The sequence below is a fragment of the Doryrhamphus excisus genome, linkage group LG5, assembly GCF_037039965.1.
Source record: "Doryrhamphus excisus strain RoL-2023G ecotype Guam linkage group LG5, RoL_Dexc_Guam_v1.1, whole genome shotgun sequence".
Classification (NCBI taxonomy): Eukaryota; Metazoa; Chordata; class Actinopteri; order Syngnathiformes; family Syngnathidae; genus Doryrhamphus; species Doryrhamphus excisus.
The window spans coordinates 12,423,670-12,440,784 of NC_136361.1; the positions used below are offsets into that span (position 1 = coordinate 12,423,670).

The following is a 17,115-nucleotide window of genomic DNA, read 5'->3' on the forward strand; positions in this document are numbered from 1 at the left end:
TGTGTAATTAACAGTAGCAGCAGACGCACCAGCTGTGTACTTTGTACATGTGGAGCAGTCTATGTGCTTACGGACATGTCAATATTTTCAACAAAAAATAAGACATTCCAATCTGCATATTTTCACAATCTATTCTTTATGTCCCTGCAAATATGAACAAAAATAGGTTTCATGTACAGTACGTGATTTTACATGCAAAATAATTATAATTGATGAAAGAGTTGGGTAAATGAACATTTAACATAACTTTCTTGTATTCAATACTGTTTCTCACCCTTTTTGTGTAATCCCCGGTGGTCACAGCTTCCTTTGGCCCCATGGTGGGTTATTTGGCAGTCGCACCCAATGAAAATTGACAGTAAGTCACTGTGTAGGATGCTTTGTATGGGCACTTGAGCTCACAAAATTAAGTACAGGGCAATCAGATTTGTTCCGTGCAATATTGTACAGTAACGGTGAAAACCGAAACGGGCATTGGAGAAACTGAGGTTTGACTGTAAATAAGATTAGATTTCACAATAAAATTTATGACGGACTATGCTTATTTTGGCTTTATTTAATTTGTACACTGAAACAACATAAAATAAAGTACAGTAAATATTGACGGAAGATTAAGAAAACATTTTTAATCATTTGACTTTTTTCGCAAACATTTTGAAAAAATAATTTCTTGATAAACATTCTGAATTACTAAGAAGTACACATGAACAGCACTATGCTTGAATCATTATCCACTTTTCTGACCTATAAATGTAGTTAGAATGTTTTATTTTCCTGATAAACGATGCCAAAGTTTCAGATAATGAGGTTTGCGCATTTGGAAGTGAGCCCTAAAAGATGTTTGGGATGGCTCAAAACCCTCGGATTCTAAAGGTGTTGTAAAATTGTCCTTTTGTGATGTCACAGAGGGGCAGACTTCCTTATATGGGCGTAGCTGTAAGCCAGCGAAGCGCTCTGCCCTCTCCCAATCTCTGCTCCTCTGCTAACTTGCTAGCAATGCCTCGTATGGGAGTTCCTGATTCCCTACCAGCAAAAGAAATGCAATCTGTCAACGGCATTTCACACTGGACTGTTTTATGAACATGGGCCAGTATGCGGCTGGACTAGCCGACTAACTTGCTGAAGTCTGACGCCATGGTAAATACGTATTTGCCATGACGTCCGTTGTTAGCTAGCTGGGATTGTAGCTCCCTTTTACATTCAGCCAGTCTCACGGTGCTATGTCGTATGCTGTTTCCCGTGTTAACAAAATGTCTACAGCAGTGTTGACAACACTTGCAGACGTTTTGTCATTTCTTCTCTTTGTGCCAAGATAAACTTATTATCCACGCCTGGGACAAATGGCTTAAAGTAGCTTTCAAAGACTTTAATTGGGGCTTCAGAAACATTCACCTGATTGAGTGTGAGTGGACTTCAGGGGTCGCGGTAGCGGTGTCGTGCATGTCAGAGTAATTGCTGAGAAAAGCTGTAATCATCTTTCATGCCGCAGTTTCTGGCTGGAAGGTCTTATACTGACTTGCCACCTTCCAGACCACCTCAGAACCTCGCCAGTTCAACAGTTCATGTGAGGGAAAGGTCCACCTCAGGTTTTCCTCCACATCACATCTCTGGCCAGGTACATTGAACACCTCAAGTATAGTGATGCCGGCCCAACCTCTTTGCCACCATGGGCCATTTGATCCACATCCATTTTGAATGTGAACGAGATCCATTGTTATGCCATTCATCCACAACCATCACATCATGCACAACACCATGTTGCAAGTATCTGTACACAATCCCTAATGCATATGCATAAGTTGATTTCATGATGATGATGGATGCTCACCGTCTCATTTGGAAGCTATCACATGTCCCCTTGAGATTATCAATTCTCATGAGAAGATGCAAATATACAGTAATTGGCTATTCATGTAATTTTCTCTTCATTTATTTCATCATGAAGCCTGTCCACTTGGGATGTAAATCTGTTTGTGACAGACAATTCGTATAGTACAATATTTCCATATGTGTAAAATATCCCCAAGCACGCTGTTAGGTACTGGCAAAAATAAAGTCAATAGAATATCAAATGCATTTCAGTGTGAAATGTATTTGTTTGCACATGGACCTGTTGACTCTGTCATGATTTTTGACTACGGCCTGGTTAGTAAAATATGCATATTGAAGCAAATTTGGCCTAAATTAAGCAAAGAAAATTGATAAATTAACTAAGGTGCAAATATAAGGCATTCAGAAGACACATTCATAATAATAATGAGTAGTAGTAGTAGTGTTCTAGACTGGTCACAAGGTGTCAGTAATGTTGCATTGAGACAATACATCATATATTCTGATATTATGGCTCCTATATTGGGTATTATCACATACCACAGTATTAATTGGCCCTGTACCCTAGAAACCGCCCATGAATGATACGGGAAAAGGCAGAAATGATACTGTGTCAAAGCCCAGGGCAGTGATACTGATAAAATATAGAGTTTAACCATGTCCAGTATCAGCCCCCGTAGCTGTCCACTCAGAGCTCGCTGCTCTGGTATCGTGCCCGTGAAGCAACCAATCAGAGAACAGCGCACGAGCGTGAACACACAGCGTTTATTTTGCTGCCGTCTGTGCTCTGTCAACATGTCAGCGGTTGACACTCCCGGCGAAAGACAAATAGGGAAAATAGCAAACAGAATATTAGAAATGGAACGTTTTATCACCATTAATGAGGAGGACACTCTTGAAATGATCGAAAAAATAAAAAATACAAATACAAGTCGGGCTTAACTTTCTAAACTCCGCGCATGTGACAGGAAATGTCACTGTAACTATAAATATCCCTAGTGCTTCTCCAGTCACCAAAAAACCCAAACTTGATTAATGGAACTTTAATTGTCAGACATTGATAAGATAAGACTGTTGATAAAATATTATTGTTGAAATATTTTTGCAATTATTGTGTTTACACTGTTTAGATATAATACATGTAATAAACTGAACATTTTCTGGAAACAAAATGGTATTTTGATTAAATAGTACCTGATAATAAGCTCATGATTAAATAGTATATGATAATAAGATCATCACATGGTTTGTCTGGTATCAGGCCCAGTATCGACCTTCGGTCTTGGGCTGATACTGACACTTGGGGGCATGATACCTGGCCTGATACCAGACAACCCATGTGATAACCTATAAGTAAGAGTATAAAGGTGACTTGTTTCATGAGTAGAGGGCACTACTAATGTTAAAACAATTATATTTAGATGACATGTCTCTCTTCTAACTATGAAAATATTCAATTTATAAATAAAGAATCCTAATTCACGGAAATGCACTTATCATGGTTTGGTTTGGGAGCATTTAACCACGATAAACAAGGGATTACTGTAATTATGCATTAGCATCACAGCCCACAGAACTCTCTCAATGTGTATAAATCATCTCACGGCATCTTGCCTTCATTTTTTTGATCAGAAATATGCAAATATGGGAAGATCCAGCCTTGAGGTCAGGTCAGGTTGCTCCAGACTGGCGATGCTCTTCTCAGCACAGCCAGGAATTGTCCGATGTGCAGGGTGTTGTGAGGAGGTGCGTTGTCATGGTGAAGTAGCCACAAGTTCTTGCCGTATCTCTCGCCTCTTCGCATGCACTGATGCCGCAGGGTGTTTTTGTAGACGGGCCCTGTGGCAAAATGCCCCTCATATCGAAAAATGCCACTATTGTGGCCAAAATATATGAAGTCGTTGTGTCAGGCTTTCTGTGGCAGTTTTAAGGCTAAAAGCCTATTAGAGAGTTCCTTGCTTGTATTGTAAGAATTAATTGAAGAAATATTGTAAGAACTAGGTGTGCAACAATAGTACCTTTAATTTATTTAGTGACACAGAAACTAAGACAAACAAAACCGAAATACTATCGCATTCATACATCAGAAAAGCGCAAACAAAATAGGAACATGGCTTGTAAAACAACAGCTTGCCAAACTGTTAGCAACCTAATTTTATTGGATTAAAATCCACAGTCAGGTTTTAAAGGAAATTTGTACTTTTGCCCATCATCCACAATCCTTTTGTGAGACATGAACACATATGCTTTCAAAACATATAAAAACAGATAAAAAGAGACAGCTCATTACTGTACCTAATGGGAAGCACATATTCAAATCCAAAAAGCGCTAACAACGCTCCATTCATGTGCATATTAACCAAGCCACACCAACACAATTATTATGATTATTATTAACATTGTTAAAAGATCCGCTGTGGCGACTCCATAATCAGTTTGTAAGAAAAACAAACAAGCAGCCTGGCACTCTGACACTTCGCCACACCACACGGAAGCACGTTAGCTTTGTGCTTATATTGCGTTAGACTCCTACCAAAAAGGTAAGGCTACATTTTGGCGCTGCCACCACTGCTGCTATGGTTTTCTTTCTGAGTTTAGGTATATGTGTGTCTATGGATATGTGAAAGCAATGCGCTAAGGAATGACATTCCAGTAATGCTTAAATGGAACAAAATACAGTAAAAAGTATTACATGCTATCATGAATGTACCTGTTGCATGGTTACAGCAGATATACATACGTATATATGCAGTAAAACCATTCAACCTTATTGGAGGTGTTTTAATAGCGGTGTTTGTAGACAGCATATGTGTGTCCCATTCCATGCGGTAATGAGCTGTCTCTTTTTATCTGTTTTTATATCTTTTAGAAAGCACAGAAAAGAGAAAGATGTGTGTTCATGTCTCATATAAAAATTGTGGATGATGGGCAAATTTTCCCCCCCAAAACGTGCAGTTTTCCTTTAAATGATAACAGCCATGTAGGTTGTCGCGTGATATGTAAGATGTGGACAAAAACTACTATTTAACTGTAATATATAACTTTTTTGAAATACTTTCACACGTTGGATGACTTTTTTAGTAGCCAATAAGTGTCTTTGTGGTGTTCACTGAAGCAGGTGATTTTAATAATTCATGGTAAGTATAGGTTTTCTGTTAAACACACACATATTTTTCAATTCTTTATTAACACAAATTAGGGTGTGTTTTTTTTCAAATCAAAATAGGCTATTTATAAGAAAAACAAAGAATTCCCAGAATGGCACACTCTTGGTCACGTGACATTTTCATCCTATTCCACAGGGAGATTTGTTGTCTAATCAGACTCTGAATCGAATCGTCGAATATTCTAAGATACCTCTTGTAAAAAACCTCTTGTAAAAATCTTTGACTCTGGCTTTAAAATGACATTGAATGGCAAAAGAGCAAATTGACCTGACACTTTGCCATTTTAGGGAAGCCATATCCTGGGATACTCACATGACTGTCACATGACAACCACTCCAAAACAATTCCAATACATCACTTAGAAACTTAATTTCCATGCAAGTCAAGCACAATGCTGGAAAGGACACATTTTACCACACTAAAAGTGTTGCAGACGCGTGTTTTTATGAGGAACTTTGTTGTGATATCTGAGATGTTGGTCTGCATCACACTTTTTCAATGAGGAGCTGAGCTACAGAACCATTCCACATCTTGACACAGAACAAGACTAGCCACTCCCACAATGATCAGCGTTCGTAAGACGTCACACAGCAAAGCATGTTTAAATACTGAAAGGTCAAGTCTGTCTGCAGCTCTTGTTTGCTTCGCTCTTCTGCAGAGGCATGAGCAGCTTCTGTGCACAAAGCCTGAACTTCTGATCGCGTACGCTGTAAATGATCACGTTGCAGCAGCTGTTGGCTGCCAAAATCCAGAAAGCAAAAAAGGAAAAGTTACACCACTCGTTTCCCAAAACGTTGCCCACCACAAAGACAGCGATGGGCGTGAAGGAGGCGCTGAAGGCTACCGTCAGTGTCCCGATGGTTTTGGCCGCTTTAATGTCAGAAAAGCTGGGCTTAGTGGCACTCTGACACTCGGCCTCCGCCAGGTGCTTCCTGCGCTTCGAGTGCTGCCTGATGCTGGACAGCGAGATGATGTTGATGGCCACCGTGCCGCCCAGCAGAGTGAAGTCGAAGGCCGGGAAGAGGAGGAGGATGTTCCAGGCCTGCGAGGGGAACTCGCTGATGGTCCCAAGTGCATAGTTGCACATGCGGCTGCAGGGGTTGTACTCCAGGGCGATCTCACGGCTGAAGACCATGGGCGACACGGCCAGGAAGAAGCTCCCCAGCCAGGAGAGCACGATGAGGATGGTGGTCCTTTTGCGGGTTATCACGGAGTCTTTGTGCAGCGGGCGCAGCACGGCAATGCTCCGCTCGATGGTCAGCAAGAATATGGTGGTGATGGACACCAATGTGCATCCAGCAAAGATGGGCCCGATGACATTGCAAGGGTGAAAACTCACTGACTGCGAGTTGGACGCTGTCCACTCGGGGGCGGAGTCGGTGGCCATGAGGTAGACCTCTGCGTAGACTGAAAGTGGCACCACGAAGACTCCCACCGCCAGGTCGGCCACGGCCAGCGAGGCCTTCAGGTATCCCTGAGGCGTGTGGAAGTGTTTGGTGCCCAGAACCACTGCCAGCGTCAGTAGGTTCCCGAACAGGATGGCCAGGATCAGCAGCACCATGAAAACCACCATGAGGATTTTGTTGGCCAGCGTGCAGCAGCACACTGTGCAGTGCGCTGGCCCGGTTCTGTCCAGCATGGCCGGCGTACTGGTGTCAATCATTGGACAAACTGAGGCCGCTTGCTCACATTACCACCTGAAAGGAAAGATGCTTTCATTCTTGGATCAAAACCCAACAAATGCTATCAACACTGAGCAACAGGAAATGTAGAAGATACCTTGAAGGCACCCTATGAAACACTTCAGCATTTAGCTTAGATTAGGTTAGATTAGATTAGATTCAACTTTATTGTTATTGCTCATGTCACTGGTACAGGGCGACAAAATGCAGTTAGCATCCAACCAGAAGTGCAATTTTATAAGTACCTAAGTAGTAAGTAAATGCAGAAAAATGGACAGATCTACAAACTATAACAGGCTATGACTATAATACAGTGAGGATATGTACAGGGATATAAATGACCAGAATATGGCTGACAGATTATAAACAGTATGTACAGTATGGATGTGACAATATATATAATAACAGTAATATGTACAGTATTGCAATGAAGTGACTAGAGTATGGCTATTGCAGATTATATAAATTATAAACAGTATGATCTGTGAATGCAACAAGATATAACAGTAATATGTACAATATTACATATGTACAATATGTACAATTTACTGTACAAGTTAATGTTTACTGTTTTAAACTGTCATTCATTCATTCATTTTCTAACGCTTATCCTCACAAAGGTCGGGAGGGTGCTGGAGCCTATCCCAGCTGTCTTCGGGCCAGCCAATCACAGGGCACATATAGACAAACAACCATTCACACTCACATTCATACCTATGGACAATTTGGAGTCGCCGATTAACCGAGTATGTTTTTGGAATGTGGGAGGAAACCGGAGTACCCGGAGAAAACCCACGCATGCACGGGGAGAACATGCAAACTCTACACCAGGGGTCACCAACCTTTTTGAGGCCGAGGGCTACTTTGTGAACACGGATAGTATGAAGGGCTACATGACCTGTTTGCGGTGAACTTCCAAAATGACAAAACTGCACGGATCACTTTTTAGTAATCAGAACAAAAGGAATAGTAGTAGTAACACAATGTGAAGCGACTGCTCACATTCATTCTATCAGCCTATCAGCCTATCCCAGCTGTCTTCGGGCGAAAGGCGGGGTACACCCTGGACTGGTGACCAGCCAATCACAGGGCACATATAGACAAACAACCATTCACACTCACATTCATACCTATGGACAATTTGGAGTGGCCAATTACCTAGCATGTTTTTGGAATGTGGGAGGAAACCCACGCATGCACGGGGAGAACATGCAAACTCCACACAGAGATGGCCGAGGGTGGAATTGAACCCTGGTTTCCTAGCTGTGAGGTCTGCGCACTAACCACTAGTCCGCCGTGCCACCCGACTGCTCACATATCAATGTTAATTATTTTCCACAATAATGGTAACAAAAACATATTTTTTAACAAGAAACATTTATTTATGTGCTCACATATTTGAAAGTCAGAGGGAACACCTTTCTGTGATTTGTTCACCTGCCTGGTGAAAAAAGTCCTTTGTTTGTCCAAAGCTGCCTTTAACAAACGGGCCTTTTCCGTCCTTAATGCGCTGCCGGGTGGGTAGCTCGCATTGAACCTTTCGTGACAAGTTTTGAAGGTTCTCTCCACATTGTGCACTTTGGTATTGCAACAGTCGTCCCGCAAATAAGACATACATTTTTCTTCAAAATACGTAAAGAACAATTCTTCCTCCCAATCACTGTGGAAAATGTAAGTCCTTTTTCGCTTTTCTGCCATGTTTTTGGGGGCTAAACTGCACGAGTAAGCTAACTCCTCATCACCGCTGCACTATATCGGAAAAGCGGTGAGCGGACGTGTGCGCACACATGAACTTTGACTTGAGGTAAGAGTTCGTTATAAAATATTTTTGTTTTAATTTTTGATGTTATAAGATGATTAAAAAATACATTAATGTAATCAATTCTGATTTAAAATTTAAAGCACAAAATAACAATGATAATTTGTGAGCAGTGCTATTTTTAGAAGACGCCTCGCGGGCGCCTTAGGTGGTGGGCGCATGGGCGGCCACGGGCACAGCGTTGGTGACCCCTGCTCTACACAGTGATGGCCGAGGGTGGAATTGAACTCTGTGAGGCCTGCGGGCAAATCACTCACCCGCTATGCAGCTTGAATCTATCATAAAAAACATACTGTTCACTGGTGGTATAACAATACATGTATTCATATTCACATTGAATTGCTAGCTCCATACCAATTTCCCACTCTATACCCATCTCAAGCGAGGGGGGGGTTGCACAGCCACAAGCTCGCGTAGTGTGACTAAAAGCGGACTACATTTCAGCTTTGTTTTAAAAATCATTTTACATAAAAGCGAATAAAGTTTTATGTGAACTGAACCATTAAACCCTTCATACTGAGGTACACATAAAAACTTGTCATACCATTACGCCCCTCCTGTTCACTGGAGGGGGGTGATGGTCCAGTAATCTGATTTTTTTGGTATGGACCATTCAGTTTGGCACAGAGGCGTAGCAACTCCCACACGGTACAATTTGAGTGAGAGACAAGAAGTGTGCGTTGACATGTTAAGCACTCTCTATATTATTATTCACACCAAAATAATAAACCTAAATTTTTTGGATCAGCCATTGATATTTTGCAGAACCTGTTGGAAACTTGTCCTGTATTTTTTTTGCAAGTGGTCTGACCATTTTTGGGGGCGTTATATGCACAAATGCTGAAAATGCATCTCACATCTTGCAATGCTAAACAATCCTTTGAATCTGTTCTTCCATATGCCATATGCCATATTTCCGACAATTCCTGAAATTTTCAATTTCCAAATCTATTCAGAACTTTTCATGTTATTTTGAACACAAACTGAAAAGTTGCAAAATGGCCCATGTGTTTTACTGTGATTTATTGAAAGTGTCTTGACATTCTGAATAATTTGTTGTTTTGGAAATGAAGTAGCAAACTGTTGGGAATTCCATAGAATGCATTTATAAAATCCCAATTATGAACAAGGTAGACACAGATGGCAGGCATCCACTTGGCTCTTTTTTTAAACTATTGCCATCTGCAGGCGTAATTGCCCTTCTCAGTAAAAAAACTGTCCTTTTTCCCAGCAGCAATCAAAATTTTAAATATGTAGAGGAAAAATGATCCAGCTGGCCTTCATGTGTGGAATGTGGACATGTTATCTGTAAGTGTTTCTTTTATGTGTGTGTGCAATGCCATTGAGTGTTCTCTGCTGCAAGTCAATTTCCCCCACGGACACGAATAAAATGTCTTCTTCTTCAAACAGACAGACAAACACAAAAATGCCGGCAAAAACATAACCTTGCAATGCGCTTGGCGAACATAACAAATACAGTGCAGCCCGGCCTCATTCACACGAACTCTTAACTGTTGCCTTTATCTACATCATTACACTTTTCTAAAAATAGTTTTTATCATGGCTATTCTGCACACACTCCAGAATGTTGTGACGATGATAAGATGAATGGCAATGATTAACAAAGTCGCTTTTTGTCATGAAAATTAACTTAATCCCCCAAAAAACTGCATTTTAGCCCTGTCACAAAAGGACTAGCTGACATAATGCCGGTGATTCTGTGGCTAAAGTAGGTCAGAGTGTTGACAAGGTCAAAAGCTGAAGATGACTCAGTCATGCTGATTGACTTAAAAAGCAATTTCTCCAAACCATCCTATAACAGTTTGGTGGCAAACAATGCTTTTTCCAGCATGATGATGCACACTGGAAGGTGAATCATGGTAAGTGCTGGCCAACATCCATCCATCCGTTTTCTATGCCGCTTATTCTCACTAGGGCATGCTGGAGCCTATCCCAACTGTCTTCAGGCGAGAGGCGGGGTACACCCTGGACTGTTCGCCAGCCAATCACAGGACACATATAGACAAACAACCATTCACACTCACATTCATACCTATGGACAATTTAGAGTTAGGCTAACACGCATTATTTTGGAATGTGGGCGAAAACCCACACCGAGGTGCCCAAGTGGAGATTCAAACCCAGGCCAATTTTAAATTGACAAAACACTGTGGTTCTAAATGTAATTAGGATGTTTTTACTCCAAAACCAATATAGTACTTGTGTTATTTTCTAAGCTTTTGGCCATGACGGTACTGCACAGTTTCCCCACTGTGCTTCCACCTTTTTAATAATGCATTGAATAGTTATTAACCCCATTTTAGTATATTTTCCATAACCGCAGGCTGTCATTAGACATGGTTGTTTCTGAGAAGCTATACAAAGCATCAGTTAGGGTTAATTAAATTGTTAGCAGCTGAAACATGTCACGGAATATTAAATAACTGCACTCAGACACAGTTTACAATGGGAAGTGTCCTTGTTTAGTCAACTATTGTGTGAACATTGACCTGGTATTGATCAAATATCTCTCCAAGAGAATGTTCTTCGGCATTCATACACAGAATGTAAAGATGTGTATCTTTGTCTTGCAACAGCACATTCTTGACTTTGAAAGTATTCTGATTGCCTCCGGGTTTAGTTTCTTTTTATCTAGTTTGTAAGTCAAGCTATTTTCCAATACTAAGGTTTTTCCTAACTTAGCGGTTAGCGCACGGGCCACACAGCTAGGAGACCCACCACGGCATCTCTGTGTGGATGGTTGTTTGTCTATATGTGCGCTATGATTGGTTGGCCACCAGTCCAGGGTGTACCCCGCCTCTCACCCGAAGACAGCTGGGATAAGCGGTGTATCTAACATAGATACAGTACAACTTGGTAGTTTCTTAAATTGAGTTCTGACAATGACGATGCACTAATTATTCACTAATTATCCAATGGGAAGCTCTTACTTATTTGCTTAGTTGAATCCAAGAGCTGACATTGTTTCATACTTATTTTTTCATTCTTTATATGAGGATTTATTGGAGAATTACTGTCATTTGTTGTCATTTTAAAAATCTTTATGGCTCATCCAACAGTCAACACAACAAAAGCTACCAAGAGGGATTTATTATGTCACGTTAGCAACACTTGGCAAGGAAAAACTCCTTTCAGAGGAAGAAGCCTTGAAGACAACCAACAACACTCTCCCACTTGTATAAGGATTGGGCCTTGAATTGGTTAAAAACAGCTTTTGTTCCGTTAGGTTGTCAGGTTCACCCAACAGCCAGCCAAAGCAACAAAGAAGAGGGCCTGTCCTTTTACATTACATGACACAAAAACACAGCAAACGCTCCTTTTCACAGTTGCCTCCAAGGTTGCCGTGTAATGGACAGACGATGAATTAAAAGCCTCGCTTGCTGTAATGAAGTTAGCATCAGCATCATGAGGACGAGCCCTACTTTATTTATAAAAAGATGACTTATAATAACACATGTATGTTATGTGTCTGCTTGGACCTCCAAACAAACATACAAAGGAGGGAGAGGGCAGCTTTACAACCCCTATATGCAACATTTCATTGTAATTGAAGGCCAGTTCATAAAAATGGCATGGCACCACAAAAGAAAAATGTGCTTTTTACTAGAGTTGTCAAAAAGAATGCGTTACCTGTGGTAACTAAATTATTTAATTCATTTGTCCAAATATTTAGATAATGTGTGTGCATCATGGCAAGCCACACTCCTTTGTTATGACGGCAGGCAGAGGCACAATATAGCGTTCCTACAGAATCCTGGGCTATTCCAGCCCCATATACAGTCTCAAAAATGGCATATTTCAGACATACCGCCTCTGCAAATAGGGATTTATCATGAGAAATTTGAGAACTGTGATTAAACTGATTAAAAAGGTCACTTGACAGCTCACATCCTTGTGGTCATTTTATCAAGCTTGAGGGTGTTCAAATGTTTTTCAGGGAGGGCCACTCTGATATTTTGTAATATATTTCAAGAAAAAAAATGCATCTCAGATTTGTGATATACATTGGTGTGAAAAAGTGTTTGCACCCTTCCTGATTTGATTTTTATTTTTGCAAGTTTGTCACATTTAACACTAGAATTCCCATTTGGCTTTTCTAACTATAATGCTCAAAAGGCCCAGTGGCATACATCTCATTACACTTCAGAAAAAGAACATCACAGCAACACTAAAAATATGGTGGTGGTACTTTGATGGTCTGGGGCTGTTTTGCTGCTTCAGGACCTGGGACGGTGAATTCTGCTGTCAACCAAAACATCCTGAAGAATATCTGAAACCAACTTTAGTTCTGCAACAGGACAATGATCCAAAACACACCGGCAAGTTCACCTCCGAATGGCTGAAGAAAGACAAAATGAAGACTTTGGAGTGGTGTCGTCAAAGTCCTGACCGGAACGGTATTGAGATGCTGTGGCATGACCTTAAAAAGGTGCTTCAAGCTGGAAAACCTTCCCAATGTGGCTGAATTACAACAATTGTGCAAAGATAACTCCTGTAAGAGACTCGTTGCAAGCTATAACAAACGCTTGATTGCAGTTGTTGCTGCTAATGGTGGCCTAACCGGTTATAAGGTGTAGGGGGCTATCGATTAATAAAAAGTTTCATTTAAATACTGCATTTTGAGTTCAGTTATATTGTCGTTGACTATTTTTTTTTTGTAGCTTGACTCTCTGGGGGCGGCACGGTGGTCTAGTGGTTAGCGCACAGACCTCACAGCGAGGAGACCAGGCTTCAATTCCACCCTTGGCCATCTCTGTGTGGAGTTTGCATGTTCTCCCCGTGCATGCATGGGTTTTCTCCGGGTACTCCGGTTTCCTCCCACATTCCAAAAACATGCTAGGTTAATTGGTGACTCCAAATTGTCCATAGATATGAATGTGAGTGTGAATGGTTGTTTGTCTATATGTGCCCTGTGATTGGCTGGTGACCAGTCCAGGGTGTACCCCGCCTCTCGCCCCAAGACAGCTGGGATAGGCTCCAGCACCCCCGCGGCCCTCGTGAGGAAAAAGCGGTAGAAAATGAATGAATGAATGGATGACTCTCTGGGGTGCTAGTGAAGGTCTGGTCTGGGTCCTCCATAGTTGTAGACGCTCAATTAGGACACAACTTGTCTTCTCACTGGGGTGGTACTTTATAAATCAGGGATGTCCATTTTTTTCCACTGAGGGATGAATACAGAAATGGAAACACATGCAAGTGCTACAGTGGGAATGACATTAGAATAGGGAATGTTAGAACTATTTTGTTGGTTGTTCGCAATGTAACGTGAGCTCACTTGAGGCAGAATGGACAGATAGACGGATGCTACTCTCCAGCTGTGGAGGAGTGACATCATAATCTAAGTGGACAGCTGTAGTAGTAAACACAACTCTGGGCTGGCTGTGGCATCTTTAATCCGCAGAGACACACAAACTGTCGAATCTTTGCAACATGAAGCAGGATTCTGCACCCGCATCCCCAATTGATGTGATTGATTTCCTTGCTTTTCTCACGCAGCACAATAATAAGCAGGTTTAAGGAATACCTCTGAGAAAGCCAATGATTTTTGTAAAGATACTGCTGTTATATGTGCATGTTATTGCTTATTTCCATATTATTACACAACTATGTGTGTGTTGCTGCACCTGATGCCACTAATGACTGCATGAGAGCCAGCTTGCTTTGAGGAAGCAGAAGAAGAAGCATCTCCACATGATGGAAGCACTTTCTTGGAGATGCTCCAAAAGGAGGAAGCTTGGCTACAGGCTCTCCCTCCCTTGCCATTGCTTATCTGGCTTCTCAGTTTCACATTCAAGTCCTCCAGCAGCCAACTATACAACCCTCCTGTCTTTCTCTCCGAATCACCCCCTCCCTGCATGCATCTACCCACTCATGCAGAAAGCTCGCTCATATCCAGCTAATCATCCCCAGAGTGCAAGGACAAATAGACACATATAAACAATACTCACAACATGCATTATTTTGGAGTTCACTTATACATGAACTTTTGCAAAAATGTTAATATTATTATTATTAACAATATTATTGTGAGATTTGACATTTTAAATTTAAATGTCCATCAAAATTTTGCATGAGAAGCTGATGTTTTTCCACATTGTATTTCATTAAAATGCATAAAAAAGTATGAAAAATGTGCTCCCCTGCGTTGCATCCATACTGCCTCAAAGATTCCGTATATATACTCACTTTAAAGGGTCACTTCCATGAAGGCACCGGCGTCGTTAAGCTTCGCCTCCCCGCTTCAAAGGCACCTCTCGTCCATGTTGGCAAAGTGACGTCCCGCAGTGAGGACGCTGGAGGAGGATGCACACTCTGGTCGGCTGAGCTGCTGAGAAACGCTTTAAAAGTGTCCCCGCCTGGAGCCTCTATTGGATGGTGATGTTGATGATGACAGAGGAGCCCCCACCCCGCCGCTACACCGGTCTGATGCTGCTCGCCAGTGGCCGAGGCTGCATGAGGAGGGTACGTTTCCTTCACACACACTCCAAAGTTGAACAGGATGATGTTAAAAAGACATTCTCGTCGTCAGAATTTTTGCTAATCACCAATGATGCTAACACCGGTTCCGTGTAGGTCAATTTGCAGTCAAAAGTAAGGAGACACTTTCTCATTCAACAGAATGAAAAAGTGTCTCCAAACTTTCGACTGATGTTGTATGCTAAGCTACCTGGACGAAGCATCCGCGTCTTATTTTTGTGTTAAAAGTGACAAAACTAATGTTATAGCTAAACACACATCTCATTTAAATGTAATGAATTCATTTTATTTTTAAACTATGAGGAGAGCCTGTTCGTGGTGTTTATGTACACTTTATATGCTGGAGTTTGCATGTTCTAGCCATGCATGCTAGGTTAATTGGAGACTCAATATTTAAAGTAGGTATGAATGTGAGTGTGAATGGTTGTTTGTCTATATGTGCCCTGTTATTGGCTGGCGACCAGTCCAGGGTGCACCCCCGCCTCTTGTCCGAAGACAGCTGGGATAGGATCCAGCATACACACAAACCTAGTGAGGATAAGTGGCATAGAAAACAGATGGATTGTGATGCTGGCGTCTTTGAATGCTTTGAATCCGAGTCGGGGTGGGGGAATTTGATATTCACCTTCTTCATTCATTTCTACCGCTTTTCCTCACAACGGTTGCGGGGGTGCTGGAGGCGAGAGGCGGGGTACACCCTGGACTGGTCGCCAGCCAATCACAGGGCACATACGTATAGACAAACAACCATTCACACTCACATTCATACCTATGGACAATTTGGAGTCGCCAATTAACCTAGGAATTAACCTAACCTAGGAATGTGGGAGGAAACCGGAGTACCCGGAGAAAACCCACGCATGCACGGGGAGAACATGCAAACTCCACACAGAGATGGCCGAGGGTGGAATTGAACCCTGGTCTCCTAGCTGTGAGGTCTGCGTGCTAACCACTAGGCCGCCATGCCGCCCATATTCACATTCTTGTTTATCGAAAAGAAGCAAAAATCTAATGAAAGTAGTTCAATACATGTTAAACATTTATTTTATTTTTGGTATAAGTTGCAGGTAAACAAAAAAAAAAGCTGTGGGCTGCAATTAGCTCCGGGACGACTGTCTCTGTTGTCTTGGTTGTGTTCCAGGTGTCTTCCTTGGAGAGTTTGTCCTCCTCCACTGTGGACAAAGTGTTTCATAATGAGTCAAGCTTGTTGTGTAGTGATGCCGTGTCCAAGCCAGTCAGTACAAAGTCTTTAACAGCCCACATCTGCGTGGCGTTGCAGCATAGTTTATCTTCTGTTTTGGCTCCAGTCCTCCAACTAGCTGCAGTGGACAACACCATAATATAATCCCGTGTTTCCCTGTGTGTGGCGGCTGGGTAATCCCTAATCCTGGAGTCACGGTGGGCGGCACCAAAGCCATACTTCACAACAGTCTGGCGAGTGAGCTGCAGTTGCCTTCTGTCAGCTGGTGCATTAAAGATTTACTTTTCCTCCGAGATCCTCACATAGTCAGGTGCAGCTGTATAGTGACAGTGACAGATAATGTTGCCTCTATACATCTCCACCATGGATTTGAACTACAATCAACATGTGGTGGGAGGGGCTTTAGACTTATTTTTAATTTAAAGGGGCCCTATCCTCCATTGGCAATTTTAATTTTTCTCGTCACGACTTAAGGACGTCACTTGCCGTTTATCACTCTATCTTAAAGGGTTTATTCTTCAGCCCTTTGTATTGAGTTCTATAGAGCAGCTACACACAATAACCAGCAAAGGTAGCGTTCTAGTTCTTCCAGAATCAGCACCTATTCAGCTGTATTTCTTTGGATTTTGTGGTTCCCGCAAAAACAGTCTGTTTTAATGTGTTCCACCCACAGCCCGCTTCCAGGCACGCTCACTCCGCTGTGGTGGTCAGAGAGGCCATAGGTGCGAATTGGCAGCTGGGATAGGATCCAGCAAAATCCTGCCACCCTAGTGAGGATAAGCGGCATTAATGTACTATTATTTTGCATGCAGAACAATTCTAAATAATGAATGAAGTGAACAAACGAACATTTAACACGACTCACATTTTTTTAATTTCATGTTGGGAAATACGTATGGCGATGAGCAGAGAGAGAGG

General features: G+C 41.9%; 1 protein-coding gene across 1 annotated transcript; it reads right to left on the reverse strand.

Annotated features, from left to right (window-relative positions):
- Positions 1 to 5,196: 5,196 nt before the first annotated feature.
- Positions 5,197 to 15,068, reverse strand: LOC131105377 (beta-2 adrenergic receptor). The gene is made up of 2 exons (XM_058053422.2): positions 14,706 to 15,068; positions 5,197 to 6,694 (listed from the first exon to the last, which is right to left on the reverse strand). Exon 2 carries the CDS (start codon positions 6,658 to 6,660, stop codon positions 5,614 to 5,616), a length of 1,047 nt encoding a protein of 348 aa, XP_057909405.2. The 5' UTR covers positions 6,661 to 6,694; positions 14,706 to 15,068; the 3' UTR covers positions 5,197 to 5,613.
- Positions 15,069 to 17,115: the final 2,047 nt, after the last annotated feature.

Coding starts and splice junctions, on each gene's coding strand:
- LOC131105377 (XM_058053422.2), bottom strand. CDS start 6,660: ATGATTGACACCAGTACGCCGGCCATGCTGGACAGAACCGGGCCAGCG.